Source organism: Lemur catta, chromosome 9 (genome assembly GCF_020740605.2).
Source record: "Lemur catta isolate mLemCat1 chromosome 9, mLemCat1.pri, whole genome shotgun sequence".
Classification (NCBI taxonomy): Eukaryota; Metazoa; Chordata; class Mammalia; order Primates; family Lemuridae; genus Lemur; species Lemur catta.
In genome coordinates this window covers 73,456,918-73,477,214 of record NC_059136.1, presented here as the reverse complement: position 1 = coordinate 73,477,214, position 20,297 = coordinate 73,456,918, and the positions used below count along the sequence as shown (strand labels likewise).

Sequence of the window (20,297 nt, the reverse complement as noted above, 5' to 3'; positions counted from 1 at the left end):
AAGGGTCCGTATGAGCTAAGGCAAGAGGGTCAGGGGCAGAGCAGACGTGGTGATGGAGGCAGAGGTTGGAGGCAAGCACAAGCTCAGGAATGAGGACGGCCTCTAGAAGCTGGGGATAGCAGGGCTGGATTCTCCCCTAGAGCCCCCAGAAGGAACACAGCCCTGCGGACACCTTACATTTAGCCCTGTGAGACCCATTTCGAACTTTTAGAAGTCCCAAATGACTGTAAAATAGTACATTTGTATTGTTTTAAGCCACTAAGTTTATGGTGAACTATTACAGCAACAACAGGAAACTAATACAGGCCTTGTCTTAGTCTGTCTGTGCTGCTATAACAGAATACCACAGATTGGGTGACTTATAAGCAACAGAAATTTATTTCTGACAGTTCTGGAGGCTGGGAAGTCCAAGAGGAAGGTGCCAACGCTAGTGTCTGGTGAGAGCGGCTCTCTGCTTCCAAGATGGTCCTTGTTGCTACATCCTCCAGAGAGGACAGAGATGTCCTCACATGGCAGATAAGACGGGAGGGCCAGAGAGCATCCTTCAACCCTGAGCATTTTTATAAGGGTGCTAACCCCATTCATGGAGGCAGAGCCCTCGTGATTTAATCAGCTCCCAAAGGCCACATCTCTTAATACTGCTGTATTGGGGATTAAGTTTCAACACGAATTTGGGAGGGGACGCCAACATTCAAACCATACCAGGCCCCGATGCAGAAGATCAGAGGAGATGGGGAAAATACACACAGAACTTATTCAAGGATAGCAAAACCAGCTTGGTGCCTGTCACCCCCAGCTGGAAGTCTGAAGACGAATTTATTAAAGTACTTCGTAAGGAATCCTTAGGAGTGTAAAGTGCTTTGGCTCTCACCCCTGCCCAAGCTTGCTGAGGGAGCGGGTGGGGACTGGCAAGGCCTGTGGCATTTGTCCCCATGGCAGGAGGCTGGCCCCGCTGCCGAGTCCCAGTCGCCCATCTCGGCGCACGCCAGGGTTGGGGTGAGGACAGTGGGCATTCTCAGGAGGAACTGATGTCACTCCCAGAGACCAATGCCTGATTCTGGCCTTGACAGTTGAAAGCAGGGAGACTGGGGGGAAATATTTGGGCTGGCAGGTGAGGGGACAGGCAGTGGCTACACCTCCACTGTGTGGTGGGACAGGGACACGGGAGCACCCACAGGCACCCAACAGTGCGGTCTTGAAAGAAGCCAGCCCCAGAGGCCCGCCAGGACCCCTTGCTGGGCAGTGCGAGGCTATGACGCAGCCAGGACGGTGGCTCCAGGGGCAGGAGCTGAGCCAGGACAGGGCGAGGTTGGGGCTGGTGCAGCGCATACATCCCCTTTGGCCATCTCAAAAGGTCCCCCTGCTTCTCCCATCAGAGAGCCGGCGTGTGGCTGCCTTCCATGACAGGGGACAAGCCCCTGGGCTGAAGGTGCTTTACCTCTTTTCTCTTCGCTGTCCTTCCCTGTGCTTTCGCTCGCCCCAAGGAGGAGCTTGAAGTCCCAAGCAGGGGAGAGAGCCAGGGAAGCAGACGGGGGATTAGCAAGACTCTCCGTCTGGTCACTGCTGGGCCCTGCAGAGAGCTACCGCCAAGCGAGAGGGCTGCGAGCCGGCTGGGGAGAGAGTCGGGTACTCGTCCGTGTGTGGGTTACGACACAGCCCACTAAGTTACAGAGACTAAGCGTAATTAACTGATATATACTCAGGTTTTGGAACAATCTTCACACTGCAGATCATGAGTGTATATGTCACAGAACGGAAATGGTGAAACGTGGCTGTGACATTTCCATTCATTCGACAGGTTTTGATCGAATGTTTACCAGGGGACTGCTATAGGCAGAGCTGGTCTCTGTGCCCTGAGCACTGAGGAAGGGTTGCGCCCCGTCTTGGCTTTCTACAGCTGTTTGTAAGCTGGGGCCTCCCAGGGAGATCCGTCTTGCTGAAGACACTAATGCGTCCTGCCTCGTCATCAGTGGCATCATTTAATCTAAAATGTACACACCATAAATCAGATGAGTGGTTCTGCACTGAAGAGGGAGTGTTTTATTATTGTACCCAGGCAATTTATTTTTCAAATATTTCTAAGTGCCCAGAAATGGTGACGCTTTAGTCCCTCAAACTCCTGGCTGATAGGGTCAAAAGCATGAACACCACTCACCACTATGTTGCTGCCTCGAATCAGCGGGAGAAGGGGCTTGTTTTCTCACCTCTCTGTTGCTAAATTAGAGTTTAGCCACTTCCTACAGCTGAATTAGAGACTGTACTTCAGCTAAAAGACCGTGTGGATTCGACAACTAAAGATGTCTTTTCAGGTGAAACAAAGAAATTTAACTGAAGCCATGCAGGAGGTGTTTCCAGTGTGGCATCTGGCTTGGTACCCTCTCTCGGGTCCTGCGGGCACCAACAAGGAGAGTGCAACCTGGCAGCTGGTTGTTGGACCTAAGCCAAACCTGGAAGCTAACAGAGAACCCCTCATGGGACCCGTATCTGCCACCACTGTTAGGGAGGGGAGTCAACGTCAGGTGTGTGCACGTGTGTGTGAGCGCACACATGTGTGCATGTACAAATGCCTGCGTAGGACCTAGGCAGGGGGAAGGAGGGACGAGGACATTAAAAGAGTCCTGCTGATGATAAAGGGGCATCTTTTCTTTTTTCCAGTGTCTCTGAAGGAAGGAAAAAAGGAAACTAAATGTTGGGGGAGATAAGTCAGGGCCTTTCACATATGTTATTCTAATGAATCGTTCCGGTGAGTATTGTCCCATTTTCACAGATGAGTAGACTGAGACAGAGACAGTGGCTGGTTAACCTGATGCAGGTTGAGTGGTGAATGAGGGGCATTGTTGGGATCAGAATCCTGGTCACTGACACCGAAGCCCACAGATGTCCTGTCCCTCGCATAGCTTCTCTGATGGCTCCTTCTTGGTGTCCCTTCCAAGGAATGTGCACCCCGGTGACTTAATAATGGACTCTGGAGATAAATCACTTTGCCTTTCTAGGCCTCTGTGTCCTCCTCTGTGAAAACAGGCAGGCACATTAGGTGAGGATTCCTTCTAGCCCGAACGTGCTGTTCGTGGAGCCCGAAGGAGTTCCGCTGTGGGGTAACCGGACTCTAGAAGGAGCTAGTGGCGGTGGAAATCTTACCTCTTCATCAGATCCAGACGCATATAATGGCATTTAGTTTCTTAGACGCTGACTTGGAATTGGACACTAATCTGTACTTTCTTCAACTGCAGGGCTGTTTTTAGAGGGAAATATAACGCCCGGCACATAAAACACTCAGCAATTATTTGATGAGTGAATAAACGAGTGAACAGACCCAGTGCTCAGCTGGGTGTGCATTGCGTGGGGCGGGGGAAGCGAGGTTGCTGTGTGCAAAGGAACATAGAAACACATTCGAACGTGGCAAGATATTTATTACTAGGGCCGTCTAGTAAAGACCAGATTTTTTTTTCTTTTAAAGCAAACAACTAAAGATCCAGTGTCAGTGGGTTGGTTAAATGACTTACTTTGATGTGGCGACTTTCTAGACAGAGATACACAACTCAACACTGGCTGTTTTGTGAAAGAGAAGAAAAGAAGTGAATCTTTCAAGTAATTGCCTGTTTATGTTTGCTGCAAAGGGGGAGGCCCAGAGTAGGGGATCTTTTGTATCTGAGGAGCCTGTTAATCAGTCTTCGAGTATGTACTGGAAGGTCTTGAGCCCAGCAGGGAGTGGAGGATGGAATTGCACAGGCAGAACTTTGGGGGTGAGGTCCTATTCATTTCTAACTTTTACCTTCAGCAACCTCTGTCACCACCATGCACACTTTGTGTGAGTGATTTCAGTGGAAATTTAAAAGGTGTGTTCTGGGTTATTGTTGCTCAGGAAAGAAAACAGCTGCAGGAGCTAAGAAGAAAGGGAGATGGGTGGCTTAGCAAGGACCAAGAGTAGTAGGTCCATGTCGAAGGCCCTTGGCAATCCACAGAAGTCTAGGGACAACCTTGAACAACCTTGGATAATCTCTAACCTCACTTTGTATGGGAACCAGTTTTGTTTAAATTTCAAAAGAGAGCATGAGTGACCTCAGCTGAAATCTGGGCGGTCTGGTTATGACAGTCTTGATCCTGAGGGGCATCGCAAAGGCAAGGACTTCCATTCACTAATGACAAGGAGAGAAGGGCATTTGGTTTAGAAAGCACAATAAAAGCAGGGCCAGAGTACACACGGTTGCTTTATTTCAGGACTCAGTGGGAAACCGCTGGTGCCAAGGGATATGAATATTTAACATTTTCTCAAGGAAACAGTCAATCTGTTAGTTTTATCCTTTGCATATAACAAGATGTAGATGGTAAGCAAGTGAAATACACTGAGGACAATTCAAGGTCACTGGATCCAATTAGTTATGAAAAAGAATGAAGTGAGAGAAGCAGCAGAGGATTGAAGACCACTTAGAAAAACACACTAACAATAAATGTAATTTATGACAAAAATCTCAGAACTAAAAACTTTTTAAATTTTCAAAAGCTTTCTAGTAATTATTGAGTAAGAGGAAAGAATAGGGAATGTGTTTTTTGGCAGGAAAATTATTTTTCCCTCCATTTAAAAAATGCTAATATTTTTATATTATAGCCATTTTGGGCCTTTGTGGGGCTGCTTTGAGTTGGAGGACGTCTCTACCTTGTTGCTCTGCCATCTCTGCAGAAATTCACAGTCACAGAGACGCTAATTGGGTGTTCCCGGGCTGATCAGTAGCTATAGTGTAATTCTGTGCAGTCTTTCTTCCCTTTAATTGCTTGCCAGTTCTCTACTTTGTTGAGCCTCTATTCAGTTACTAAGCTAGTCTTCGTTCAAATGACTGTAGATTCTTTCTCCTAGGACTGGCTATGATCATAATACAACATAACACTTATTCACGGGGGCTGGGGTTAATGGAAGATTAACTAAGTTAATGGGAGATAACTACGGGTTTTCAGCAAACCCATATCTGATTAATCACATTTCAATGGGAATGCTATAGTTTTCCAACATATGATAATTGGAGAGTTTATTTTCCTCCATGATATTATATGATCTCTTTCACCAAGAAGCTTAAATCAATATTATTGAATAATTATGAAATTAATAGGAAGTAGGTAAATATCACATAATTAGTTGTGGAAACAGAGAGGTGCATATTCTAAGTCCAAACTAAAACCGTTATCTGTCCCCCTTCAAACCTTCTCCTTCTGTATCTGTGGTTCATTAAGAATATCATCGTCTATCCAGAAACCCAAGAGTTATCTTTTCATTCTGTGTCCCCAATCCCCTATATCCCATGTCACCATCCCTTCTGTTCTACCACCTACTTGTGCCTAGAAGTAGCATCTTTTATTTTCCCCATTCCCTCCGTCCCAGTCAAGCCCTCGTCGTATCTGAACTGGTCTCCCAGACCCTGATCTCAGCACCATCCGGTATAAACTTCAAGTGCCACAGACTGAAGCCCCTCAACTCCTTGCCATCACATCTGCAAACGTTGCCTGTGTCACCCACAGGGCTGGGGGCTTCAGCAGGGTAGGGGGAGTCTGCTGATTCACCTTTGTGTTGCCAGCATGTGGCACAGAGCCTGGTAGATCAGCTGCAAGTAAATCCAAATGCTATTCATCCACCGCACTCATCCATCCCATGCATCCTTTCAGTATAGATTTAGTGAGCTCCTACTATGTGCAGGTGAATGAGAATATGGCAGTGAACAAAACAGATATTGCTGTCCTTAGATATGTTGCTTCTTACACCAGTGCATACATCTAAATCTTTATCAAGAAGTTTTATAAATGTACGGAGTCAACTATATCAGTGTTTACGATTTGTGGTTTTGTGCATTCATTGCTTAAGAAATCTGTCCATTCCAAACCATAATACAAATCTCTCATTGACCAATTTTGATTAGGAACTCAGGCTTGGAATGAAACTACTCGAGTTCAAATCTCATCTATGCCACTAAAAGCTGGGCAACTTAGTTAACTATTCTGTGCTTCAGTTTGGTCATTCGTACAATGGGAATAATAAGAGTATTTAACTCATAGCATTGTTTTGAAGATTAAATGAGCTAAAACAATCAGTATATGTAGAATGGTGCCTCAGAAATAATAAGCATGTATTATTATAGCTATGCAATTATGGTTGTTCTTTACAATTATCTCTCTAATCCATCTGAAATTTATTTTCATTTATGGTATAAATTGGGAATTCAATTTTATGTTATTTTTCATATGGAAAACCAATTGTTGCCAGACTCCTGTTTAAAGTCTTTCGGTGGCTTCTCTTTGCTCCTAGAACCATGGTACGATTCCCTATTTAATCCACTATGCTCTATGTTATCTGGCCCTGTCTGTCTTTCAGATTGCCCTTTTTTTTTTACCACTCTCCATTGCTGTGGTACAGACGCTCTGCCCTCCTTCATGGTACTGGAACACACCAGACTCTTTCTCTCCATAGCACCTTTGCACTTGCCATTTTCTCTTCTTGGAATGTTTTGCTCCCTGTTTTATAGGGCTGCCCCTGGTCAATCCGGCTTTCCCTGCTCACCCAATAGAAATGGCATCATTCTTCCTTCCTTTACAAGCCAAGGCAGTCTCTATTCTATCATTGTTTTATTTATTTTATTCCATCTTGTTTTATTTATCATACGTACGATCTGAATTTTGCTTTGGTAAATCATTTTTCTTCCTCCACTAGAATGTAAGCTTCGTTGGAACAGAAACTTTTGCCTGTTTTATTTGCTGCGTATGCTCAGAATCTAGAACAGTGCCTGGGAAATAACAGGCACTTAGTTACTTTATTGAGTAGTCCGTTCTTTTCTCCTGACCCAAACAGGCTTGCTTTTTATAGGAGGGTAATTCTGGCGATAGTATGGAAGGTTGATCTGAGGTCCCAGAGTGATACCTATGATGGGGACTTGCTGGACAAGGGAAGAATGGTGGAGAGGGAGATGTCCGGGAGACCTGGTGGGCGGCCCCTGCATCGGTGTCTGTGGACTTGTATGAGATCGAGGTTTTCCTGGCTCAGAGCCCTGGCCTTGGCCATGCTTCATGCCTGGAATCACTTTCACCGGCTTCTCCTCTGCTCACAGAGGCCTTTCTGGACCTCTGTATGTAAAGTGGCTCTCCAGAGACTTGGTGCGGGAATTTAGACGTGCATATCCAACATGTAAAGGTAGGTACTAAGGCCATTAGAATATGAGCGCCCATGAGGCAGGGCTCTGCCTTTCTTCTCACTATGTTTCAGCACCTGGCACATAGTAAGTGCTCAGTAAATATTTATGGAATGAATCAATACACGGTTTTTCTGTGGTTTCTCTTGTTTTTCCATTAACTTGTTCTGCTTTGATGTTGCAATGATTTATCTTTTTCCTCTGGGCCTCAGCATGTAAAGCTGTTTGCTTTGAAGATGGTCTTCCAGCTTGTGGTGCTGCCTATCTCCGTGTCAGATGTCTGCCGTCCTCCCCGTGCCACCCCTTTTTGCGCTGCTTTGACTTGGAGGACGGCTGTACCTTGTTGCCCTGCCATCTCTTCAGAAGTTCACAGTCACAGGGAAGCCTTTGGTCGGGAAAGAGCTCCAGTATGAGATCCCGAGACTGGATAAACACTAGTCCAAAGCAGGCTCACAGGACTACGGGTGATAGACAGGTGTGAGAATTCAAATCAGACAATGCATTTATTTAGTGCTTACTGTGTGCAAGAAACTGCAGTATATGCTATGGGGGACACCTCAAAGCTAAATGTGCCCCAAAGGTCAAGTGGTACAGCTGGGAAAGATGATTCCACTCCAGAACGATCCTGAGATGACATCAGGACATACAGATGGAGACAAGTTGGAAACAGATGTGATGCCTGGTAGACAGTTGGCTTTGGACCACCCGAGGTCCAGCCTTGAGATTTTAAGAATCATCTAGAAAGAGCAAATATTCAGAATGGCATACAGTAAGGTCCTGAATCATGCTTAAAAAAATGACAAGAATCATAGCGCAGATTGTATTCACAGAGGTAGAAAGGTGGACCAATGAACAATTATTTTTTTAAACAATGACAAAAAAGAGTGGTGTACATCTGGCTCACCTTAACTAGGGTATCCGAATTCTCCACTCCCCTTACTGAACCCTTGCTAAATGTCTACTATGTCCTAGACTTGGCAGTGCACCTCTGACAGAATTGTAACCTGCGACCATTTCACAGGTGGCAGAGAACCTACCAAATTGCTGAGCTCTGGCTCTTCAGTTTCCCCGGGTAGCTCAGGTGAGAAATCCGGATCTGTGATCCAAAGGCTCAGAACAAACATTTGTTAGCTCCGAGACTGCACACAGAACGGGGATGTTGCTGACAGCTCTGGCAAAGGAGAGGAAGTTCTCCTTACGGTAAGAAATGAAGCCAGGGTTTGGGACCAAGCTGGCCAGGCTCTTCCCCACACCTGCCTCTGGGTTGCCACCATGACTTTCTATCATGCACAAGACAGCAAAATCCTACAGCGAGCTGAGACCCTTTGACACATGGGAGTGGCCAGCACGGCCTCCGGTGAGGGTTCAGCAGGCATTTGCTGAGGTGCTGTGTGGTCCGCAGGAAGCCTTTGCTCCCTCCTCTGCCTCCTGCACCCCCAAATACTCCCAGCAGCCTCTCGGGTTTGCAGTGCCCACTGTGGGAATCAAGGGTGGTTTTGGGCTCAAAACTATAATAGATAACAAGCTCCTTAAATTGTAAACAGTCCTAGGAATAGGGAGAAATATTAACCCATCACACAGGAAGGAGTGAGTTGGTTAGAAATTAGCAAGTCAGTCCCTGGAGAACTAGGGAACAGGGTATTTATAATTGCACAGATGGAGTAGGGCAGAAGGTGAAAGCTTAGAAAAATCTCAGAAAACAAGGCTGGGTTGGGTGGCAGGTGTTATAAGAGGCCATCTGTGGGTTTTGGGGTGTCCTGGAATTAAGGGGGCACAAACAAAAAGGAGACAGGAGCATGCCAAAAAAACCCTCACTGCTTCCCTTTTTGGTCCCAAGGCCAGTCTTGAGTGATCAGGTAGGTGGCAGCCAGGGTCAGAGGCTGATTAAAGCCATTTGCTCTGAGGCATCCCGCTGGGGTTGCACCCCCCCTTTGGACAACAAGCAGATGGGTTTTCCTCATGGCCTGGGGCATTGTTTGAAGGTTGCAAATCCTCATGGGAGTGCCTGGCAAGTGTGGGTAGATGCCATCAAAATTTCCCAGGCTTGTTGTGAAGATGGTCTGTTAGCATTACCAGAGCATTTAGCACTTGCTGGGACCATGCTCAATACCTCCTTCAATCCCAAGACAACCCTGTTAATAGGTTCTGTGCCATTATCCCCCATTTCCTGACGTGGAAAAAGGGGCACAGAGAGTCCAGCAGCTTCCTCAAAGTCAGCATGGAGCTGGGATTCAAACCCTGCCTTTTCTGCAGAGTTTTTGACCATAACCACTACACTCTTTGGTCTGATCTTCAGGCATGTTCTCCTTCCTATTACACTGGTGAGTTGACTGCTGGAATCCCAAAGCCCTGGTTATGCACCAGGGGTATATAAATTACCCATTCTTGACCTTTACAAATACCAAATGAATTTTAACAAGCTTTTGTATAAAACTGACTTTTATTACAATTAAAAAAAGAACAAAGACAATTTGATAAGTGCCTTTAATTACAATGTACCTGCTATTTACATGTAATTATACTTTTATATACAGCTTGAATAGGTTCATTACATGTAAACTATAAGATTTTGTAAGTTAAACTCCAGCCTTTTCTGAACATTTAGAATTGAAATACTACTGGCAGAAACACACAGAAAACAATACCCATTTCAGTTCCTTAGGTACCATTACTGGATGAATGATGAAGATCTGGCCACAGAAGAGAATTCAAAATATGCATCAAATTGAAACTTATTCTTAATGTGACTAACAGTATTGCTATTATTTAAACCCTAAATATAAATTAATAATTGAATCATTAAGAAGACACAACTTCAATTTATATAGCACCTTTCTTCCAAAGAGTTCAAAGCATTCGTACTTGACTATATTATCTCATTTATCCCCATAACAGCTCTATGAGGTAGGCAATGGTTGGTATCATTATCCCCATTTTGTATATGGAGAAACTGAGGCACAGAGAAGTTAAATCATTTGCTCGAGGTCACACAGTACAGTCAATGCTGGAACAGGGATCACAGCCCTGTGCTCTTGTCTCCAACACCAATGCTTCCCTTTACATTGTCCCATTTGAGAATTCAACAACTCAATTCACTTTTCAAAGAAATAAAAAAAATGTGCATTTTTTTCTCCCATAAAAATTGTTGAAATACTGTAGGCCAGAAATACTCTGGGATGGATGGTAGACGGATGCTACACTTTTATAGAAAGAGCTTATGGATGTTTTTGTTTTGTTTTTTTAATATGAGGAGTTTCTTTTCCTAGATAAAACAAAGTTAGAAGTCTTTAGAAGGAACATATTTGAAAGGATGCTTCTAGTCACCTACGAATTATAGCTTTACTTGCCATATTCTGTTATCCACAAACCAGCTTTATTCCTGAGTTTAAAAAGAAGAAAATATCTAAACAGTAAGCTAAATCATTGAGATAATTTTCCTCATTTGTACATATTTACTGTTTACTCACTGAGATTCAGAGTGGCAGATAGGAAGTCGGGATAACACATTTTCCAGAGTGACACACAGGGGCAGGAAATCTTGCCTGTGTCACTTAGTCCAAATTTTGCTTCTAATTTCCACCCCGTCCCCTGCTCCAGAGTCAAATATGTAGTTGGTACTCAGAAAAAAAAGATGATTTTTTTTTTAAAAAAAGTGTCAAGATCTGAAGCATACAGAATGCTCACAGATGTTTGTTAACTTGAATGTAAAATTCGGCTTTTCTGATACTTTTCCACATTGCTGCTCCCCAAGAGACAAGCATTGCTACAGGCACTGCCATCTTCCAGGACATCAGCAGGCAGCCACGGAGCAGCACTAGGCCATTAGGGTTCTAGGATGGCGCCAGGAAAAACAAGAGAAGCCTATATGAAAAAAATAAACTTAATAAAACCAACCAAGCTTAAGGGATGGGTCATGAGTGTCAGTCACATCAGTTTCATTTATGGGTTTTCTACTAAGAATACATAGAAACTTGGCAAAGGAATGTTCGACATCCTTTATAGACACTCAGGCTTTTGGGTTCAGTCTCTTCCCCTAGAGAAGGACACTGCTGTCTTTCAGGGAAGGCTTCACTACCTAAATGGGGAGCTAAAGGTTAAAAAAATTTCTCTTTAAGCTTAAGAAAGGAAAAGGGAATAGTTTGTTTTAAACTCATGGCTTCCAACTTGTTAGGCTAAAAAAACAAACTAAACAAAATCAAACCAGGAATTACAATGGGACAGTTCTGGATGAAAGCTCCAGGGACCAAGACTGGTCTCTCTTAGCCTTAACTGTGTCCTTTTTTAGGGTGGCTAACTGGTATACTAGATGGGCTTTTAAAAACCAAATGTAAAAAAAATAAAAAATAAAATAAAAAGTAAATGTATAAAGACAAGAAGCAGATATCTAGTTAATTTTGAAAAAAAATTACATTCTAGAATATCCATTCAAAGAATTAACTATGATGACTTACAGTGAAGTTTAAAAAATCAAAACCAAACATATCCTGGTTCCTTAAGTATGTAGAAAACGAGAATCTCAATGGCTGTGTCACCCATTCACCTGTCCTAGAACTTAAAAGGTACTTGGTTTCTCACTTCAAAAATCATCCAGTTTACCTATACACGGCCAAGTTATTCTCCATATCTGATAACTCCACATGTTGGAAGCTAAACATTCTCAGTTTTCTCGAGACCGGGGAGAGCAGAGCAAACTCGTTATAACTAACACAATTCCTAAGCACGATTTCCCAGGGGGAAGGGGGTGCAATAGCTACATGGCTAAAACATTTTATACTCAGTTTATTTTAAAAATGATTAATTCTTACAAGAAAGATTTTTCTCCCTCAAAATAATCAGCTTCCTCTTACTGTGCTGGTAACTACTGGCGTGCTACTGTTACAACTCTGCCTTCCACATGCTGGTCACTGAGGCTGTTTCTTCACCAGGACTTGGGGAGACACAGGCCAGTCTCAAAACCTTGTAGGGGACAGTGAGCTTACTCGGCTAGAGCATGGTGCTAATATTTCTGCCTCTGTCAGCTTGATTCCTCTACAGAATTTTTTAAAAGCTTTATTCCATGGCCCCCTAGGGTCAACCATTCTCATGAAAGAGGGGAGCGAGAGTGTACGTGGTTTGGCAAAACTCATGACAAATGCCACCAGCATCTGCTCCCATACGTGGAGCTGTGGCCTGTTCCTGGCAGCCTGTGAAGCAGGGAAATGGGAGGTGGGCAGAGCTGCCTGCTCACCCAGCCACGATGAGGCATGCTCCTGTGCTGGCTGGCGGGAGCGTAATCATTGGAGACTTGTGATCTGTACTGGAAAAGATGCAATGGGACGTCCCATGAATGGCGGACACAGAGGGGCTGGGGTGGGGGGGGGGGAGACTCAGAGGCGGCGCTATGCAATGACAGGCCCTGTGTGCTCAAGCAGCCAAATGAGGCAGGAAGAAATAGTGACTTCATACCCCTATCCTTTAAACTTTTTAAAAAGGACTCGAGTCAGGGAGGGGGGAAAAATCATAATGTGTTGAAGCTAATAAGAGATATTTTTGGACTTAAAACTAAGGTTTAAAAATTCCCAATACTGAAAACAACTTTTCCATTCTTTCGTGAATTGGACATTTTGACCATTACAAACACCTTTTGAGACAATGAGTAAAAATGCCACTAAATGTCATGAATTACTTTTTAATATTTTTGAATAAGGGGAGTACTTTAAAACTGATCGGGCCCACCTAATAGACAAAATGTCACTTTTGGGGTAACTATTTTTATGAGGAAAAAATGCATGAACAATGAAATGCCAATTCCTATTTATAATAGACTTTTGTTTGTTCAGCTATATTTCAAATTTCTCCAGAAAACATGAGGCATGTTAATACAACACAATTATTTAAGAGGTAACCTTTAAACGTTTTACTGTTGCCAATTTAACATACAGAAGTCTGAGGAATGACAATTATCAACCTTTGTGATACATTATGCCAAGTGATATGAGACCACCAGAGCATGATGCAGTGGAAAGTGCCCACAGTATGTAGGTGGCAAGCAAAGGAAAACCTTCCTGCACTAAGATAAATGGTCACCAAAGTGAATGCTTTTTAAAAAATGTCTTTTTAACAAAAATTATATTTCTGATCTCACCTGACATTAAGAGGAATTTGAAATACTATTTCTCAGTTAAAATAAAAGAAGAACTCAGAAAAATAACAAACTACAAATATCTGAGACTGGATGTAAACACAGATGTTAACATTACGAGAAGGATTAAAAAAAACACGAATGTTTGTTCTCTTCTGTACCATGGTTTCTAAATTTAATTTGGTATTTCCAGATAAAGATTCTAATTTATCGTGGTTGCTGGACTGATCTCTTTAAGTCAAACACTTTCAGTCTAAGTGTGCTCAACTTGTCTAATGCCACTGTCAGGAATAATGTATTTTTTTTTTAAAGATATAATACAGAGCAAGAAAATACTACTACAGAATAAGAAATTTAGATTTCACTGCAAATAAAGCCACATTTGATATTATAGACACAATGTCCCTTTTTTCACATCAGTCACTTATTAACACCAAACATTACACTTTAACTTTTCCCAATTACAAAGTACAATAAGCCCTATCAAGATTTCCAGGAAATAACCATCAGTACCTACTGTGCTTCCGGCAGCAAAGCTATGTTCGCGGGGGTACCAGAAATCAACACTTTCAGAAGAATGGCAGCGATAGATTACACGGACTCGTATTAACTATTACAAAGAGCACTGATAAAAAATGTCCTTTGCTCATTTACAAAGTCCTACTTCAGTCTTGGACTGAAGTTCTGTAATTAGAGCCACGGCATCATCTCAGAACAGTGTTTTTGCACATCCTATTGCTTCACTGCCTGTTGATATTTCACACTACTTGTAAAACCTTGTAGTTTTTAAAGGGAATGAGACACTATCACCACGTGGTAACTGGCTTTGGCTACTGGTACTTGGCGGGACACCTTGACCTTGCCTTGGCTCTGTCCTGGCTCACTGAGGTTATTCTTTTGTTGCTTTAGGCCAAATCTCTTCTCGGATACTTAACTGAGAAGTACACCTTTTTACATTTCCTTCTCTCAGGTTGAATATGGAGTGAGTCATATGTATAACAAAACTGTTTTAAAATACCACTGGTTTTCAGCCAAGAGAGTTATGGACACAACTTAAAATCTAAATGTATTAATTACAAAATTAAATGAGAGCAATTCAGGGTCTTCCTGTAATTAGTAAATGAAAACTCTTGGAGAACTATTTCTTCTAATTCTGTTTTTCTGACAAAAGCTCATCACACTAGCAGGATCAACATTCAAAATACATAATAGAACATATCCTAATTAATTAAGCACCAGAGTCATGCCAGAGCCAACTAAACACACACACACACACACACACACACACACACACACACACACGTGTATGTATGTATGTGTGTGTGTGTGTGTTTGTGTGTGTATATAGTTTATTATGGGTTTAGGTAAGTAAATGCTCTAATTAGCAAAATAAAAATCAAGAGAAGTAGATATAGTGACATACTGCGGTTAAAATTTTAGTTCTTTGTGTTAACTACTTATTGTTAATTTAGTACTCAATTAGAATTAACTCTGGGATTTTGAGGGCAGCTAAATCAGTAATTAGCCTTTTTCCCACAAAGAACAGTGATAGTTTCAAAAGCTTTAGCAGACCTAATGATGTAATTTAATTTAGTTCAGAATAAAAAAAAAGATACATGTAGCCAACATACTTGCAAAAATTATTTTCTTCTAGAATTTAAGATCTCCTCAAATATTTCCCATAAAACACACTATAATTTCCTGCTGACTATATTTAAGAAATATTAAAAGTGGCATAAAAATACTTCTAAGCTTTCAAAATATCTGAATAAAAACAAAGATCCAAGTTTTAACCAAGATAGACATATAATTCTGATTTGTATGACAAAAAAATTTTCCTAAAATCTTTTTATATAATTTCACATAACCTAGGTTACTATAATTGGATGTATAATACGGATGTCAAAGTTGAATTTTAAATATACAGTAAATTCTGTTTTTGATAATTTTCTTTTAATACATTTAATCTCTGTAGCATTGAGCTCAAGATGAAAATTTTTTAAAGAAGCCATGGGCTTTTGTTCAATTCAAAGATTCAAGCACAGGTTTTGAACAAAGTAAATGTGACAATATTTATTGAAAACTGTAGTATAAAGTTAAACAGTAATGATGCATCAATAAATACACTTTAGGAAAGTACCTATATTCTAAAGAGCGGAGTTTTCTTTCTGAAGTTCACTCCACTCCCCCAACCTTCATGAACTGTGCTATCATTTATTCTTTTAGGGTTTTTGCTGGAGGGCCTTAAAATACTTTATATCACAACTTATTCTTACCAACTGCTTCTCAAATTAAAAGAGATATTTCAGTGAATATTTTAGGGCCATATTGCATAGCCTATGTTTGAAAACTTCTAGGGAAAATTCTGATAATGAAATTTCAAGATGACATGATTATTTGTAATGAGGTTCTCTATGCAGAAAAGGTTTTATACTTTAGATATCATACCTACTTCCCTGGTGACAAATAGGACAAGAAGTGCAATAAAAATTTTTGAGCTGTAAGGTGTCTAGAAAGGATGTTGCTATAGCATGTACAATGCTAGGTGTGCAACATGGCCATTACCATGCACTGAAGGAACCCTGTGATGTCAGAGATTGCTCGGTCAAAGTCATTCATACAGAGTGGTGGAAATCACCAGGCAAAGCAGTGCTTGTGAAAGATCTGAATTCAGAGAGGATGTGCCTTGCACTTTATGAACTTCTCTTTAATCCAGGGGTATTCTGCCATTATCTTCTAATCAATGATGATTGTGCTTATGCATATGATGTCTTCATGGCAGAGACTAGATTGACTGAAATATAGTGACAACCAACCCAACGTAGCTCACTTTACAATTTCAGAAATGCAATACAGAGCATCACAAAATCGATCCATGAATACAGGCATGGAAAAGCATGCCAGTGAGCTGGTCTCTACCATTTTCAAGATGCTTCATCTTCCCAATTGCATTCTTTGTCATAAAGAGGGAAAACAGCAAGATTATTAAATCTGAAAAGTCGCAGATGTCACAGTGGGATGGAATAATTGCCTCACTTTTTCTTTATCAGTGTAGGAAAAGCTGCCTTTCCATAGCCCACACTTCATAATAGCACTTCAACCAGGCGACTTTTAAAATGAAAAGTGAACAAGTTTTCAGATGTTGGCCTGATGAGATCTAAAGAGATGATTAAATTCAAACCAGGGCTGAGCTCTTAATCTGAGTTATTTCAGCCACTGATTTTTGTAAAATGAAGGAAAAAAATTCCAATAGGCAATTTGCACTTGGCAAGCACTGGACTGCAGAATTCATCACTGTTTTCTAAAAAAATGTAATTAAACCTTAATGAAATTATGACACTTTTATGAGGTTCATAATTCAGTCACCTCTCATCATATTTTGTTCTTCTTTTCATTTTATCATTTCATATATTTCAATATTGCCCACCACAAACCACTGAAAATAATTATTATGTCTATCCCACTTATTTCTCCAGTGGCCTAGGTGATTTGGACCAGGAGCTCCAAGTACCATTTGAAACCGTGAGTCTTTAAAAACCTTCAATGTTTTAAATACTTGGTTAGAAAAAAGATAACAACTACTTGTAATCATCTAGCTTATGTGCTTTATGATGTCTTTTCAAAATGAGAGTATAAATCATCGTACATAAAATCAAAATAGTTACTATACATTTTTTCTGGCACTTTCAAGAAATTAGGCATTAAACATAAAACATCTTATAAATTTATATAACAAAAATAAATGTTTACATTTTAATCTTAGATAGATTACCTTAGGGCAGCAGTGAACTTACACGACCCCGCACTGTGGGTGCGGGCAGCAGAGATCACGGGAAATACACATTCATGTCCACAGCCCTTCGGAGATGGATGCATGGCTGCTGTCCAAGTATGTGGTCTGTGTCCCAACGTAAAGATTAAGGCTCTCTGTTTGGAAAGAATGAGCTCTGGGCTTAAACGAGTATAGAAGTACCACAATATTCATTGAAAATACTGAAAAGGCTCTGACAAGTTTTCAAACACTGGGGAAAAAAATGTTGTGACTAGAAAAATAAAAGCAAGCATCTAAAACTGACTTCAAGTACTTTGGGGAGAGGCTGCTGACGTAGAGTGCCAAAATGAGAAGGAACAAAGCCTGAAGAGAGACTCAAGGATGTCCCTCCTTCGTCCTGTTCCCCTGCAGGGGTCAGAGTCAGATTCCCAGGTGCTGACACACGGCTCTTTGAAGAGGACTGGCGCGCCGCATGGTGACCAGCCACCCTGGGCTCTCACCCTCCTAAAACACCTATGTGGAAGGCTAAGGCCAAGCCTTGTGGGAGAATTTCCTTGGAATGAACCACAGAACTCAAAACATTTCAAGGGGGAAAAGCCATACGTTTTCAAGTCAGTAGCAGACAGAGAAAAGGAAAGAGAGGAAGAAAAACCTGGCTCTTGCGCATGGCAGTATCTTAGGCTGGGGGAGCTGCAGTCCTTGCTGAGTGCAGTTCTTCCTCACAGCCTGGCTGTCCCCAGCAGTGGCATGAGGCCACGGACAGGCGGGTCTTCTGCGGAGGGCGAGGGTGCACACGGAGACGTGCGTGGCCGTGCCTGTGTCCCCAGCGGGCAGGGGCACGCTCGGGTGCAGCCTGGTCCCTGCCTCGCTGTCTCAGAAACTGGAAAACAGGGGACACGGTCCCGGCACCTCCGACTGTCTTCAGTTGACTGAAGCAGCACGTAAGGTGTAGGTTTGTGTCACCACTTCTCTTCAGCAGAAGAAACGTCCCCAGAGGCTGAGCACAGGCTGTCTGGGGTCGTCTTCTGGGTTGCTAGAGCCTGGTGACGTCTCTGCCTTGCTGCAAGTCACTAATGCTCTCGTAGTCGTTCTCCTTTGGGACCAGGCCATGGTGGCCGCTGGCCCCCAGGGGGACCTTTTCTTCCTCTCTGCTTAGAGTCTGTATTGCTTCATAATCGGGCTCTGGCTCCTCGCTGGGTCTCCCCGCTGGTAGAAGTGTGCTGTGTGGAGTGGTTTCAAAGTCTTTAACAGTAGCATAGAGATCATTGCAGGAGGACGGCGACCTCTGAGGGGCCCCTTGAATGGAGGTGTAGGTGGCCTCTGCCGCTTTAAGCAAAGGTTTATTCACGGATGAGTACATGGCTGAGATCTAGGAAACAAAGGGACAATCGAATAAACAAGCTGCCAGCTGCAACGTCCCCCCTACCCCCACCTTTTTAGTGACAAGCTACCTTCTTAGCACTCATGGGCATCTTTGTGTATGTGCCCCTCTAGGATCTGTTATTGTCCACACTAATTCTGGGGCACATTATAGAGGATGATTATATCCATCATCTTCCACTGTGTAGGCAGATCAGTCATATTCCTTTAATGCTGTGAAAACCAAGTTCTCTCAGGTCTGCCGAGGGGTTTGAGGAGCAGGTGGGGTGGCCGGTCCCAGGAGCCCCGGGCCTGATGGCATATCATGTTTTATCCCATTTCTACATCAGGATGCTATTTCACCTGAGAAAGCGCTCCCATGATTCATAAAAAAGGACAGAAAACATGTATTAGACCGGTGATTCTCAAAATATGGGCTTCAAACCAGCAGCAGCGGGACCTGGGAATCTACCAGAAAGGCAAATTCGCAGGCCCCACCCCAGCACCGCCGAGTGACACCCTGCGGGGACAGGCCCAGCCACGGTGCCGACTCTGACCCCAGCACAGTGTGAGGACCACCGAAGTCGAGTGTTCCACGCTTCCTGTATCAGGCTGGGCGGAAGGGGAGTTGCTGGATTCTGGCTGGCAGTATACGTACATCTGAAAGGGGGTTGTTTTCCATTATTTTTTGACTTAGTTGCATGTTATTGGTTAAAGAGGCGTTTATGGACTGGGCTTAGTTCTTTTTAGTGGGAAAATTCATCTCTTACCTGCAGCCAGCCAACTCAGAAATGAAACTTGGACATAGCTTATGGGATGCTCTTTCCTATGGTGACAGCAGTCAGTTTTCCAAGCACACCTTCCCTTCACAGCCTCACTAATAAATTCCACATATCCTCTAATATCAAAAGCGATTTAATTTTGGGGTAACGATAGATTAAATGTACTGATTAAGGGATTTTAGGGGAGTACTATTTTATTGTGATAAATCATTGCTGGAAATAAGTAAAAATACCCTTCATTACCTGTATTTATTTTTGATCCTAACTGATTGATTCATTCAAACACCAAGGAAATAAGTAAACAGGCTCCCTGGCAGATGCTCAGCGCCCCATGCCGAGGGACATTTTCCCGCTTTCGCTTTTCTCGCATATTGCGGGTGAGGTTTCCAGCTGGCTTTGAGAGCTTCCTGGGCCAGGCCTGCCGCATGCTAACTGGTCATCTGCAGGGGGACTTTTCACTATGCTGGTGGCTCAGTTTTGCTAGGCCTTGGCAACCCAAGGGTTTACTGTCAGTGAAATGGTCTTTGGAAAACTCTCGCCATGTTGATCTGATGAATATTAAATTAACATTCTCACCTTAAAAGTTTTAATGAAAAAAATTGCTTTAAGAATTTGAATTTAGGAAGAATAAAAAGAAAATCCACTGCATTTCACAATAAGGTGGCAAACATATGGAATTTATTATGGAAATTGGTAGTCCAAGCCCCATGTGTGGACAGATTATAGAGGGGTAAAACATGGATGACACAGTAACATCAAGGACAAGCATGCCTTGGCCTAGACTGTAACGATGACAGTTGGCCTCTCACCACCGTCTGTTCCTCTCCTCAACTCCTTCCCCATGTTTCCTGCCATTAATGCCCACCCTGTTCTCTGTAAGAGCACTTGGGTCTTCTTGGACTCTGTACTTTTTTTTTTTAAGTTACAGGCTCTTTCATTAACTGGCAATTTAATATTGGCTCTGGGAATGAACCCAACATGCAGAGGCTGTCATTGTACATTTCAATTTTTATAAAAGCTTCTTAAGTCTTCTAATATTCCTTTCTACTATTTGTTTCCTATGACTATTATTTTACAGGTTTCTCTTCAAGCCTCAT

The 20,297-nt window shown here is 42.6% G+C and overlaps 1 protein-coding gene across 4 annotated transcripts in view; it reads right to left on the bottom strand.

The window, feature by feature from the left end:
- Nucleotides 1–15,345: 15,345 nt before the first annotated feature.
- PAG1 (phosphoprotein membrane anchor with glycosphingolipid microdomains 1) overlaps nt 15,346–20,297 on the bottom strand; it is a 135,892-nt gene continuing 130,940 nt past the window's right edge. For all 4 annotated transcript variants that reach the window (XM_045561434.1, XM_045561435.1, XM_045561437.1 and 1 more), the window contains one exon: nt 15,346–18,428. In XM_045561434.1, coding sequence (XP_045417390.1) covers nt 18,093–18,428 — 336 coding nt within the window. In that variant the 3' untranslated portion in view covers nt 15,346–18,092. The remainder of the gene's footprint in view (nt 18,429–20,297) is intronic.